The 13394-nt window shown below is 34.5% G+C and overlaps 1 protein-coding gene across 3 annotated transcripts in view; it reads right to left on the reverse strand.

The window, feature by feature from the left end:
* Window positions 1–13394, reverse strand: part of Mdga2 (MAM domain containing glycosylphosphatidylinositol anchor 2) — a 761827-nt gene that overhangs the window by 190857 nt on the left and 557576 nt on the right. For all 3 annotated transcript variants that reach the window (XR_007835196.1, XR_007835197.1, XM_051195916.1), the window contains exon 7: window positions 6566–6895. Coding sequence is in view for 1 of the 3 variants with exons in the window: in XM_051195916.1 (XP_051051873.1) it covers window positions 6566–6895 (330 nt within the window). In the remaining 2 variants the exon portion in view is untranslated. The remainder of the gene's footprint in view (window positions 1–6565; window positions 6896–13394) is intronic.

Below are 13394 nucleotides of genomic sequence, written 5' to 3' on the forward strand. Positions count from 1 at the left end.
TATTTTAATTGACTCTGCACTGTATTCATTCATTATTTCTACAATTGTGACACTGGTTCTTTGTAAAGCACTTGCTACTTACTATCACTTTCATTTTCACATAGTCTTGCTCCTCAAAATTTAATTTCCAAGGCACGTACACTACACGCAATATTGTGGCAGGTTTTCTGTCTTGAGTCAGACAATTCTAAAGTTTTAGTGGGTTTGCAACTGAAGTGTTTTCATCTGACATGTCCCATATTCATTTTGTACTGTCTAACAACAACTTTTCAATCATTCAGCACATTTTAACATGGCACCTCGTAAGCCTTTTTAAGACATTGTTATCCTAAAATATTCAAAGCTTTCTTGACCATTTGAAAGTTGGATGTTAAAAACAGAGGAAAGGGAATAATAGCTCCAGATGGTACAGACTCCATCGGATCTACAATGAGAACGAGAATGTGAAAAACTGAGAAGAAACTAAAGTATTGAGAAAAATTTGCTACTTTTATTTAACATTCTATTTTAGCCAACTGTGTTATCTATTCAAATCCAGAATGAAGGTAAATCACCTAGATCTCCCTTGCTGTTGATTTGTTTCTGTGCCCCACATTAAACTATAGAGGACTAATGCAAGTCAGCAGAATTCTGATAAATGTTTAATAATTCTTGAAAGCATTTTAAATTTTAATACAAAGCTTTCAGATTTTTAATAAAACAAATTTATAGAACAAAACCTTTTCCTCAAATAAACAGATTTAACAGTAAAACATTCTTCTTGGTAAGATTTATGTACCTCAATATGAATTGTATAATGATCCTCTGAAAGACTGGTTGATATGCATACTAGTCTTTCCAAAGGACAGATGAAAATGATTTTTCTCTTTGTGTACTCTGAGTCCAAAATTTCCTCAGTCTGTGAACATACTTAAAGAAATATAGATCCTGTCTTAGAGCAGAGTTGAAGCTGTGTGTCTTCCTGGGAAATTCACTGAACACAATGGCCTCTTAAAACTCTAACAGCAGTAGGTAGATTCCTGGTCAGGCTGTGTGTTCTGCAGCTGTGCCTCTCTCCATCCTGGAGAAGAGGACAGTCTGTAAGGAGGAAGATAGTAAAGGCCACAGAAGAAGGATTGTTTGCTGGCAACAATCAACCCACTAATACCATGGCCAAGCACTAATATGCTTCACCTGTCTATACCCAGACTGGTGAAACAAACTGTCACCAGCCTATCTGAAAGGAATTAAAACTCTCAAAAGACACACATAGTAGTGCTCTCTTCCTTGGTTATCACATTGAGCTAATGATCCCCAAGAAATTAGTATTTTCTCAGGAATCACCTGCAAGGAGAGAGAACAGCTGGACCTTCAGGTACCCAGAGGACTATGACTTAACAACCTGTCTGATGGATTTACAAGAAAGACTTTGAGCTGAGACAATGCAGAACACTGTTTCAGAGGCATTTTACTTTCCGTTTAAACCCCACTGTCATGTGAGGACTCTCATTGGATGTCTTTGTCCTTCTTCACAGTCTGTGTTAGTATTCAGGCATCTGTACTGGTCATTCGAGTTCTGACAGGATACACCCTCAGCAGCAGCCACTAAGAGCAGTACCTGTGCACATTCACTAGGTTCCTTTTTAAAGGTTCCCTTCTATCCTTCTCTCTCTCTTTCTCTTCCTCTGCCTGTTCTCTCTTTCTTCCTCTCTCTCCTGCTCTCCTGCTTTTGCTTTTTGCTCCCCCATCTTTCATTTTTCTTCTCTTCTATTGCTCCTATCTCTGAAGGCAGGTTTCCCCTCTTCCCTTTCCCCTTTTTATTATCCCTTTCAAAACATACAAAAAAAAAAAAAAAAAAAAAAAAAAGAAAAGAAAAAAACCTCTGCTTGAATCCTGTCACATGACATCTTTTCCTTGAATGCTGCTTTTCCTAAATTACAACAGTCTGGCCATATTGAATAAGTCTTCCTTTTTTTAATTTTCACTACTAATTTGCCTCCTTTAATTGGCTTTATAAAGACAAGTAGCTGAACCTTATTTAATATGGCACAGGTGGTGACCTAAGTCTGGTAACATTACCTGGAAATAAATAAACAAGTCAATCTTTATGACTTAACGACTAAATTTATTTTGCATGAAAACATCTTCCTGAGGCTGGTGTGGAAATGGCCAGTCAGCCTCCCAAAACAAGAATAAATGGCCTCCTAACCAGAAGACTAAAAAGTTTTCTATTTCACTTTTAGTAATGCTTTTGTTATTTTTTTTAACATTACACATTTTAAGGCACTTGTGTGTGTGTGTGTGTGTGTGTGTGTGTGTGTGTGTGTTGTATCTCTCTGATCATATATACTTACATGAACAGAGGGATGAAAGACCTGTAAACAGCATAATAGCATCAGGAAAACAATTGTATGTTATGGATAAGACCCTAGGATTTAAATAGTCACAAATTAATCTCAGAAATATTTGCAGCATTGTGTAGTTTTACGGTTTGGATGACTCTAGGACACAGCAGTCAGCTTAGCAGGGTAACTTGAAAACCCACAAACCCCACAAAAGCTTGTTCCTTTCCCTCTCATATAAAATCCCCTTGTACTCTTAACCAGAGAAAAACACAACCATATAATCCTGTGCTGAGTCTTCTGCTGTATTTGCTCACCAGATGTCTCCCTATGAATTCCAAAGAAAACCGATTTTGCTTTCATTTTCAAGGTCTGGTGTACATATTTCTGAGTTTACTATAAACACACAAGTTTGTTGAGTCATGCAAAGGAATGCATGCAAGCTGATGAGCACCAGAGACTTCACTATGAAGTGAAGGAGGAAGCAGTAGAATGTTTTAAAAGAAAACTAAAATTCTACTCTACCTATTATGCTCACACAAAGAAAGAACAGCCCTGTGATGATATTCTAATAATTTGATTTTAGCTGTTGATAATTTAGGCTTAAATTTGCTAGGAGGCACATAAAGAATCTATATTTCACAGAACTGAATTGTGACATCTAGAGTCTTATAATTTAAATTTGTAATTGAGACATTTAAAACAATGCACAGAAAGTACTTTAGGTTACCTGAAGTCTAGCCTAAAATATAGTTTAAGTAATGAAATATTAAGTCTAGAATAAGCTAATGTGATTTTTATTCAGATTAGTGCTGATGCTATAAACTTGGCACCAGTATCAGTTTTACCACTTCTGAGACATTTCCCATCTTGTTTGCTTGTTCTTTTTCTTCCTTTAAGATCAAATCTAATTTCAACTCTCTGTGAGACTGTCCTGTATCTACATTGCAGAAGCACTCAAATCATCTACAGAAGCCTGGTCAAATTTCAAGTAAAGTTTTGCCTCCTACAGACTAGACTGGACAGGGTACTCTGCTTTGGATGACCTAAGAACAATGTCTGTCTGAATCATCTCCATATGGTACAGAGCCCAGTTTGTGGAGGATTTCATAAAGGAATTGGAAATGGATGGCTATTTAAATTGTGAAAACAGCAAGTGGTTACTATAAGGACAATTTCCAAACTTACAGAACTCTGTATGTGTTTATTAATATTGAACTAAATGGAAAATAATATAAAATTTATGTCATGTACACTGTCATTTTTAATATCTCATAAATGTATGCATAAACTCTGAAATAGATATAGCCTCTGATAAGTTATTCTAAATATAACTTGCCATTTTTTTGTAAATCATTGTCTTTTAACACTATTAATAATTTTGCAAACTATAAGTTGCCTTCAGGGATATTTCCCATTTCAGTCAGTCTTTAGTGTCATCTAACAAATATGCTGACTATGGGTCTGTGATTTAAGAAATATTTTTGTGCTATGCAGAAAAGCATCGTGGCAACAAACCCTCATCTTCTTAAGTGTTGTGTACACATCCTTAGAAACAGAATAATCACCAAGAATTAATGTCAGAATCCTATGTAATACCAGACTGAAGGTTTAGAAAGAATTTAAAAGATTATCCAATAATGGTGTAAATTATATATAAAATATTTAAATATAATAAAACCACTCACCACCTAGCCGCCACTGTTAAGTTTCCTGAAATAATAATTAGAAAAACCCCAAATTTAGAAGGCATCCACATAAAGACATTTTTGATTGTTATTTTTTTTGGTACAAGTTTTCTATAATGGAATCTCATTTCCAGTTATTTATTCTTATTTATTAACAATTGCTCCATTTTCTTTGATTCACTCACTCAACAATTCATCTAAATTTCCTCTCTGTTCTCAGGGGTTTTATTATGTAGGAATAGTCTGAGACGTTCTTTAATGGTATAGCTTGTGGACCCTCCTTAGTCAAACACTGATTTGTAACATATCTGTTTTCATATTGAAGTACCATTTTGAGTGTATAATTCTATGATGTAGAGTTAATCTTTTAAATAGTATGATTAGTATCCCATATCTCAGCCATGAGAACTGTGCAGGTGACTCTGTTTTGTCATTGCTCAGTAGATAATGTGACAAACAAGCCAGATTCAACACAAATAGAAAGGAATTTGTTACTTTGAAGATTAACTTCTCTGGTTCTTCTCTCAAAAATACAATTACCTGAGTGCCCATACTCATGAACATAACAGTTATGTATTCAAATAAAACCCACAGTAGCTGAACTTGACTTAATGCTTTGATTTTTCCACATGAATACCTCAACAGATTTTGACAAATTACAACATCCATCTGTCCTATATTGTCCTGAAACTGAAACATTAAATCAAATTATACACATATCTACTGTCATGTCAGTAAAAAATTGAGAACGAGCAAGAGGGACCAACAGTGCTTGTACTACAGAAGTAGACTCAGAAAAGACTATAACTGTACAGTGTCAGATCCATCAATTAGATCATAGTTGTACTAAACAACTATCTATTGAGTTCTGACTATGAGCCATGTATTTTCCCTAATGCTAAGACTGCATTAACTAGCGCAGATGAAATGTAGTCTTCACAGTTTCCTCTTGGAAAGCATCAGCTCTGTGTGTGGCAAGAAAGAGAAGGCATAGTGCATGTTTCTAGAAATCTTAATACAGCTTTTATTTCTAGTGTTGTGGTCTTTAGAAATCAAAGAAATAGTGAAGATGATTTACTACAACTATTCTAATATCTATTATACTGTAATTGAACAAAAATCCGTATTCTGACCAACCTGAACTTTCCTTTTAGAATCTCCGGCAATTTCATGAATTAAGGTTGGGCATTGTGACTTTGTCATTCACAAAATCTAGTTTCAAATAGTCATATGCAGGCACCATATTTAAGTGAATATCAGAACACAATCTAGTGTTAATTTTACAATACTCCTTTTTTTTTTTTTTTTATATGAACTATTTTGGTTAAGTTGAACAACCAATGAGCCATGTTTCCTCCAAATGAATCTGTTAAATAAAAGTAGTGTGTGTGTGTGTGTGTGTGTGTGTGTGTGTGTGTGTGTGTGAGTTGATTAGGTCCCAAACAAGAAATAGGTGAACAAAACAGGAGAAACAAACAAAGAAAGCAGGGTAATATATATGGGTAGAAAATTATGAGTTTACCCTTCAAAAATAAGGGCAAATGACCCTGGAATTTTTCTTACTCTTACAGTGAAACCTTCTTACATGGATGGCATTCAGTACTATGTTGCCTACCATAGCCTTTCATATGGTCTTTAAGTGGTAAAATAAACACACCATAAACTTCAATTAGGAATCAAGAGAAGGCACAGAGTTGTGTGTGGATCAAATATGTAAAAGAGTCAATACGTTGCCTGAAAGAAAAGAAAGAGCCGGCTCTTAAGCATCTGCAAACATGGAGCTTTGCTCCTGTAACCAAGCTCTTTGAGTTCAATTCATAGTATTCACCCACCACTATGGGAGAACTTTCAGTTAAAACAGTCTGGTGACAGACTGGCAAAGTACACAGGTTTTTAAAATACCCTGAGAGTTTACCTACCATATCCTCACCAAAAAACACTAGACTTTTCCAGGTCTAGAGGTAACACTTTAAACAACAGAAAAGGATAGCACATTCTCATTTTCAGCTTTAAAATAATTCCCCTTCAATGCATTTAACAATTTTCATTGTGAGGCTGTAGTACCATGAAATTATCCAAGAAGTCACACTGGAAAATAACTTTAACAAAACGTTCCCACTAGTAGAAGAATTATTCCTGTTTTTATTTTTATTTGTTATTTAAAAACTCTGAAATTACCCCTCAAGGTTTATGTCTTAGATCTAAATAATTTTGTTGAATTTTAAATTTAGAAAAAAGCTCAGCTTTAGTCACTGGTTTAACTTATTAAAATTATTTTTAGTGCAATAAGGACTGTGGGTAACATAAAAAAAGATAGCATAATTTTAATTAAAGCTTAACTTTGTCATTGCTATTTATTTTATCTATGCAATTTTTATAAAACCTTATATAATTCTAAATAAAAATAAAAACAGCAATGTCTGGGCTTAGGTATTTACTAGATATTTAGGGTCATAAAATTTAGATTTAATTGAAAAAAATGACTTCCTTGCCTCTCTGACTTCACCAAACTCAAATTATTTTAAAGGCGTTTTGTACCATGAGCGAGCCTCTTACCTGTACTGCTGGAAATATTAACGTCAATACTGATATCAGATATTCCTCCTCCCTTCAGAGAGGCCACGCATGTGTAAGTTCCAAAGTCTGTGAATTTTAAATCAATGATATCCAAGTTTGTTGTTCCGGGGGATACATCCGGGTCAGTCTGTGTAATAACCATCCGCTCAGAACTTCTTAGTGGGCGACCATTTTTAAACCAACTAAATGTTAACTCCTCAGAAGGGACAGCTTCTACTTGGCAAGATATTTTCACCTCACGCCCAATCTGGATGTTGTCATCTTTGTGATAAGGATCAGGAGTGATCCAAAATCGTCCTTTTTTTAATGCTAAAACATAAAAATTCCACAAGGAGTTAGTGTTACCTTCATAATGGTGGGGGTTCCATCACTCAAGGTAATCATGTCTGGGCTGAAATAATAAAGCAAAGCAAAATAGAATAAGCATATGTTTCTCTGCTAATTTTTCATCATGTGCAATATAAATCTTAGGTACTCCAGAAAAAATAAGTCTAAACAAAAACCCGTTTAAAGATTTTCAACACTGATTTATATACATTAGGCAATGCTTGATAGTAATAGAAAAAATATTAGTTGAAATCTACTCACAATTGTTGCTCTAGTTAGATCTCTGTTGGTGGGGGTAAAACACTGACAAAAATCTACTTGGAGAAGGAATAGTTTTACTACCTAGTACACTTACAGTTCATTAATGAGGGAAGCAGGAACCTGGAGCAGGAAGTGAAGCAAAGACCATGGAAAACAAAATTGCTTACTGGCTTGCTTGCTCCCTCTGCCTTGCTTGGCATCCTTTCTTATGCAACCCAGGCCCACCTGTCTGGGCATGACATCACTCACTCCTATTCAAGCAGCATTTAAGAAAATGTCCCACAGAAATCCTCACAAATCAATCTAATGTAGCCAACATTTCAACTGGTTTCCTCTTCCCAGGGGGACCACATTGGCAACATTCTATAACTATGACCATTGTTTTTAACTATGCCATAATTATGGTTAAATATTATTGCTATAGAATTTAAATGAATTGTGGAAATGCTTTACTTAAAATCATAAGGAATTAAAAAAGCAATATAGATCATCTAACCTAATACCTTCTTATACTATTTTACTACTCCATAATTTCCCAAGCAACTCACATGCTGTACAAATTTCATATTAAGGAAAGTTCTTTTAAGATCATATTCTACATATTGATCACAGCTGGTTTAGTAAGATTTGAGTAAATTAATTTTTATGATGCGTTTCTATTACATGCAAAATGCAAACTTGAGGTTGGGTGTGAGGAATCTGGAAAAAAATTCCTCTAACTTTGGCTTCTTCTTCTCCTTCTTCACCCCACAGGATGTAAATGGTTTCCGTTAAAACTATGCAGGATCCTTCTTGAAGAAGACCAAAGAGTAGCTTGCAGATGGCATAGAATGCCTGCCATGCTTATGGCCTCACAACAAGACATTCTGGGTCTAGTGTCAGTGCTGAGTAACAATTGAAATCTGCTGTAATGGTGGACTGAAGGTGGCTGGGGTGGGAGTTATGGCTTATAGGGTCTTGAACTTGACTTTAAAGTGTAGAAACAAGAGAGAATAAATTAGTTCTCTTATGTCTGCTTCTCATACGAGCATACTTTTCTGTTTTAAACTATTGTCTGTATGTCCTATCACTTCAATATTGGACTCTCAGCATATGAAATATAACTTATACAGTGTAGCTGCATCTGAATAAAATATTGGCCACCAACTTTTAACTTCAAAGATACAACCACAGAGATACTATCAGCAGTCAAGTGTCTGTAGTGAACCTAAAGACATAAGAGGCCACACAACATCATTTGCTCGACATCTCTGGACTTAACACAAGTTCCTGCTGTTAGTCCTGGGAAGATCAAGGACTGTACTTGTGCACAGAATGAACAAGAGATGAGTAAGTGTTTAATCTGAAAACACAAGTCATCTAAGCTTCCTTACTTGTTCATCTAAAGAGTTTTGTCTGCTTTATACATTGTGTCTTGGGGGAAGTAAAAAACCATGAAAAACAATGTTTGTATCCCTCTTTGTAATCAGGACATTGTTGTAAGGCCATTCTTCAAGATCAGACACTCAATTCAGGCCTAATTACTTGAGATGAACATCACAGAAATCACCAGGATCCTATAGGAATGTATGAGTTCATCATTTCCAATAATCTTTAATTATAATTCGTTCATCAAATTCTTATGATGCATAAAATCTAGGGAAACTAGGCACGTGCAATATAAAATATTGTACAAGCTTCAGGAAAACTGAATCACACAAGAGGACTTCACAAAATAGTATTAAAAATGCAGTTTCAATGATAATGAAAAAATCAAAAGACAAATATTTACAGTACATTTAATATCATAATTTATTGAAGTTTTCATAATAACATGCAATCTTTGAATATTACTTTTTGGAACTATATCTTTATAAGTAGGTACTGTATGGCAAAATGATGACACATTGAGGTATTCTAATTCCTAGAGTAATGTACCATGTTTTCAGAAGCACTGAAACCAAATCTTTTATCTCCAGAAAGAAAATATAATTTAAAAAGTGGTCATATCTGGCTACTATGTTTGATACAAGATTTTGTGTATAAATAACTTCAATGTAATAATAGTTCACAAGGCAGTTTAGTGGGTCAGAGAATAGCCCATCCTTAAAAAATGTTAAAAATACCAAGAAATTTTTAGTAAAATAACACATAAATCAGTTTCATTTACAAATATATGCTTACCTCATTTCAAAAATAAATATATAAGTTTACATGGAATTTTTACTCATAGCCATATTTGTAAAAATTAAATTATATTTATCAACTTAATAAATAACTTCAAACTCATATGAGGTTACATTTGGATACTATTATGAATAATTTTTTTTACAAAGTGATGTTGATAGACATGTATAGGCAAATGTAACAAACACGTAGATATTCTTGTGATTGAGATCCACTTAACACACAGAAGTATTATGCAATTCAGTGCTTTGCATGGAAACGAATTAAATTTTTGACACCAAAAGCACTTCACATTAGTCAGCCAAGTTGGATTGAAACTGCTAAACTCAAAAAAAAAAAAAACTGATAAAAATGTGAAATCAATATTCACATTATATGTTGCAGGCTGTTTTACTCATGAAAAAGTGATTTGTAACATCGTAAGTAAAAATATTGAAGATTGTATAGCTCCAATCAATGAGATTCAATGTCATACATAATTGCAGTATTTTATAACAATACATTTAAATGTATTTTAGTGAAATACAAAAAAAATTAATGCCAAAGGTAGCTGATCTCAGTCTAAAATCATTCAATGAGTTAGCCTGAGCCAATCATGCTAGACTTCCAAAGGATACAAAAATCAAAAGAGAAAAAAGAGCGGCAAACAGTTCTGTTTATTCAACTTAAGGTAACGAATATCAGAATAAGGAGTTTGAGTCACTCAGCTGCACAGAATTCTTTTTATATTTGTTTATGGTATGTTATGTTCCTTGTATCTAGACAACTGATTATAGACACAGAAAAAATAGTCCAAACAAAATAAAACACAACTGTATGTGCATGAGATACGTTTATCTACATCATCAGGAGAGTAAAATTTCTTGGACATTCTAACTCAATTTGTGCAGAAATCTAAGAGACTACCTCTGTAAACTAGCTTGTATGAATCACAACTTGTAACTATCTTTTCATCTCTATGAGGTTCTAGATGGTGTTATCTAATTATTATGGGTCAAGTGTGTACTTCATAAAAATAGGAGGTGATAGTACTAAGCTCCCTCAGAGACCCACTGTGAGAAATAGTTTATTAGCAGCTGTGTTTGAGCTTTGAACATATAAAGTTTTTAAGTATAAAGCTGTGAGGCAGATTCCTTCATTTATAATTAAATACTCTCTTTTTCAGAGAGCAATTTCTAGTAGATCAAACCATGCTAACTTAAAGCCATTTCTTGCTATCACTTAAGATTTCAACCTGTTCATATCAATCCATGCTAAGTGCGGAAGTATAATAGATAACCAGTACATATAAGAGTACACTAAACCAGTATAATAGATAACCAGTACACTAAAGTACTCTTTGAAAATGAAAAATCCCTTTCTCTAAATGTAATTTCTTACCCAAATATTGAAAACACCCTATCCTAAGAGAACATTATATTTAGGTCAATGTATCATTTACAGCAATGGTTAGACCTTGAAAGGTATTTGTTTAGTTTGGCAGTGCTTGTAAAAGTTGGGTGTGAAGCTAACCTCTGTTCCAGCCAGTTTGGAAGTTTTGTAATATGCACACAATAGACTGCTTCTTTGTTTTAAGATTGAGACAGAGCACCAGCTTGGAAGAAATCTAGATTCCACAGAAGGAGAATGTGTGATTGTATCTTGACTGAGGATATCAACTTAAAGCTATAAAATATGTTTATTTAAGACTGAAGAAGCTCCTTAAATATATGTTCATTAAGTGGAACATATATGCCTCATCCTCTCCTCCCATCCACAGGAATTACATTTAGGTCAATGTATCATTTACAGCAATGGATAGACCTTGAAAGGTATTTGTTTAGTTTGGCAGTGCTTGTAAAAGTTGGGTGTGAAGCTAACCTCTGTTCCAGCAGTAGATGTCTACAAAATGCTGTGGATTCTGGATATAGCAAGGTAGCTGCACAAATGAATTCACAGTGGTTGTGACAGCATGCACAAATTACAGCATGAAGAGGGTAATTAAGCACTATGTCCTAACCCTTACTTAGGAGTAGTTAACTGTTGGCAAAGGGAGAGTCATTTTTTTATATGAGTGTAGACTTTGACAAGTCTACCATACTCCAACATAAGGTCACATATCCAAGAATATGTTGGCTTCACAAAGTACTCTTTGAGTTAGTAAGTAAGGAGTGAATCTGGAAAGAGTTCAGGGATGGGGTGTTTATGATCAAAACACAATGTATAAAATATTGAAAATATATTTATCTTTTGTAAAATATTCTATAAGTTATATAATAAGTAGTAGTATAACAATCAAAACAATTGATGGAGATAACCCAATAAAGAAAGCAACTAACAAAATATCTCTTTGGAAATGAGAACTATCATTTTTGGACTTCTGCTATGAATTTGTTTCATGAAGAAAATGATATAGAATGGTCTCCAATTACCAATCCAAATTGCTGAATTAGAAAAAACAACAACAAATAAAAGGATGGGGTTCAGGGACAGTTAGTGTTTAAGAAAACTGACTATTCTTTAAGAGGTTCAAGGGTTCGATTCCTAGTATCTCCATCATCAGTTCCAGGGGATCTGATGCCTCTTACAGCCTCTGTTGGGCATATATGTGGTGCACAGATATGTGAAAGTAAAATATCCAATACAGAAATTAACTAAATTAATACAAACAGTGAAAAGACTTTCCATATATACCTCATCTTATATCTTAGTGGAATTCTGGATGAAAAACTTTACAAACTGTTACTGAGAGAAATAGACACAAATCATTAAAAGTATAATCAAATGAATAAGGTATTGATTGTTCTATCCTCTACTAAAGAGAATTAAATATATGCTTGAGAAATGAGATGTTTTCCAACCCCACCATGGCAATTGAATACACAGTTGGAAACAGATCACATCAGCAATGATACAGAATAGAATTAACAAAGGTATATTTTATCTTTTTCCTTTATAATTAGGCAACCACTGTCTTGGGGATGATGAACAGCTTCAGAACAGTGCAACTTTTTAATTGTTCCCAAATTAAGTATAATTCCTTTTTATATATTATTTTAAATATTTAGTCAACAATTTTCATTTAACAATATAAACGAACATTTCAAAGCATTTACTTTGAAGATACAAATTGTTAACATTCAGTTGCTGTAGAACAATCATGTACACTGTAAAATGTGTTCTCATTGTTAATAAAAAGCTGATTGTCCAATAGCTAGGCAGACTTTTGGGGGTAGAGTGAATGCTGAGAAAAAGAAGGGTGGAGTCAGAGAAGTAGTCAGGGTATACAGTGGGAACAAGACCTGCTGGAGGATGGGCAAAGCAATGAACCAGGTGGCAACACATAAATTAATAGAAATGGGTTAATTTAAGGTGTAAGAGCTAGTTAGTAATAAGCCTGAGCAATCAGACTGTCATTTATAAGTAATGTTAAGTCTCCATGGTAGTTATTTAAGAATTGGCAAGTGGGAAAGAAAAGTCTGTCCACATTCAGTGTGCAATGATTATGTTCCCTTTGATTTTGTTTTACTGCTTTATAGTCTTGAGATTCACTGGGGGGGGGGATAAGATAGAAGAAGGGACTGATGGATACACAGAGGCAAAGATCCAATAATACATTACAGTCAGACTCTACTAGTACAGGGGTATTGGTGAGGAAGCCCTAAAACAAGTGCTTCCCACTGTGTGCATATCATGGGTCATCAGAGTATATCATGATAATTACACGTCAGCTGTCAAACACTCCATTCTTTAAAGGGAACCTGATTTCAGGTCAGAGTGCTCTTTACTTGTATCAAAACTCAGCAGATAATCAATTCTGATGAAAGATGGAAAATGGGGGAAATGAGACATTCGAAGCTGCTTCAGAAAGCTAATAAGGGATATGTTAAAACAAAGTTGAAAGAGGGTTGACAATTGAGTGTGTCAGTAGAGTTTGCTTTTGTGGAGAGGTGCTCAAAGCCTTGAATATGCTTTCATGCATTTTGCCACGTTCCTGGAGGTTGGTTGTACCTACCGAAGTTCTGCGTCATTGTCAAAAATGTCCTAAGTCTCCTGCCACAGAAAACCAAGTGAG

This window comes from Phodopus roborovskii, unplaced genomic scaffold (genome assembly GCF_943737965.1).
Source record: "Phodopus roborovskii unplaced genomic scaffold, PHOROB, whole genome shotgun sequence".
In the NCBI taxonomy this organism is placed as follows: domain Eukaryota; kingdom Metazoa; phylum Chordata; class Mammalia; order Rodentia; family Cricetidae; genus Phodopus; species Phodopus roborovskii.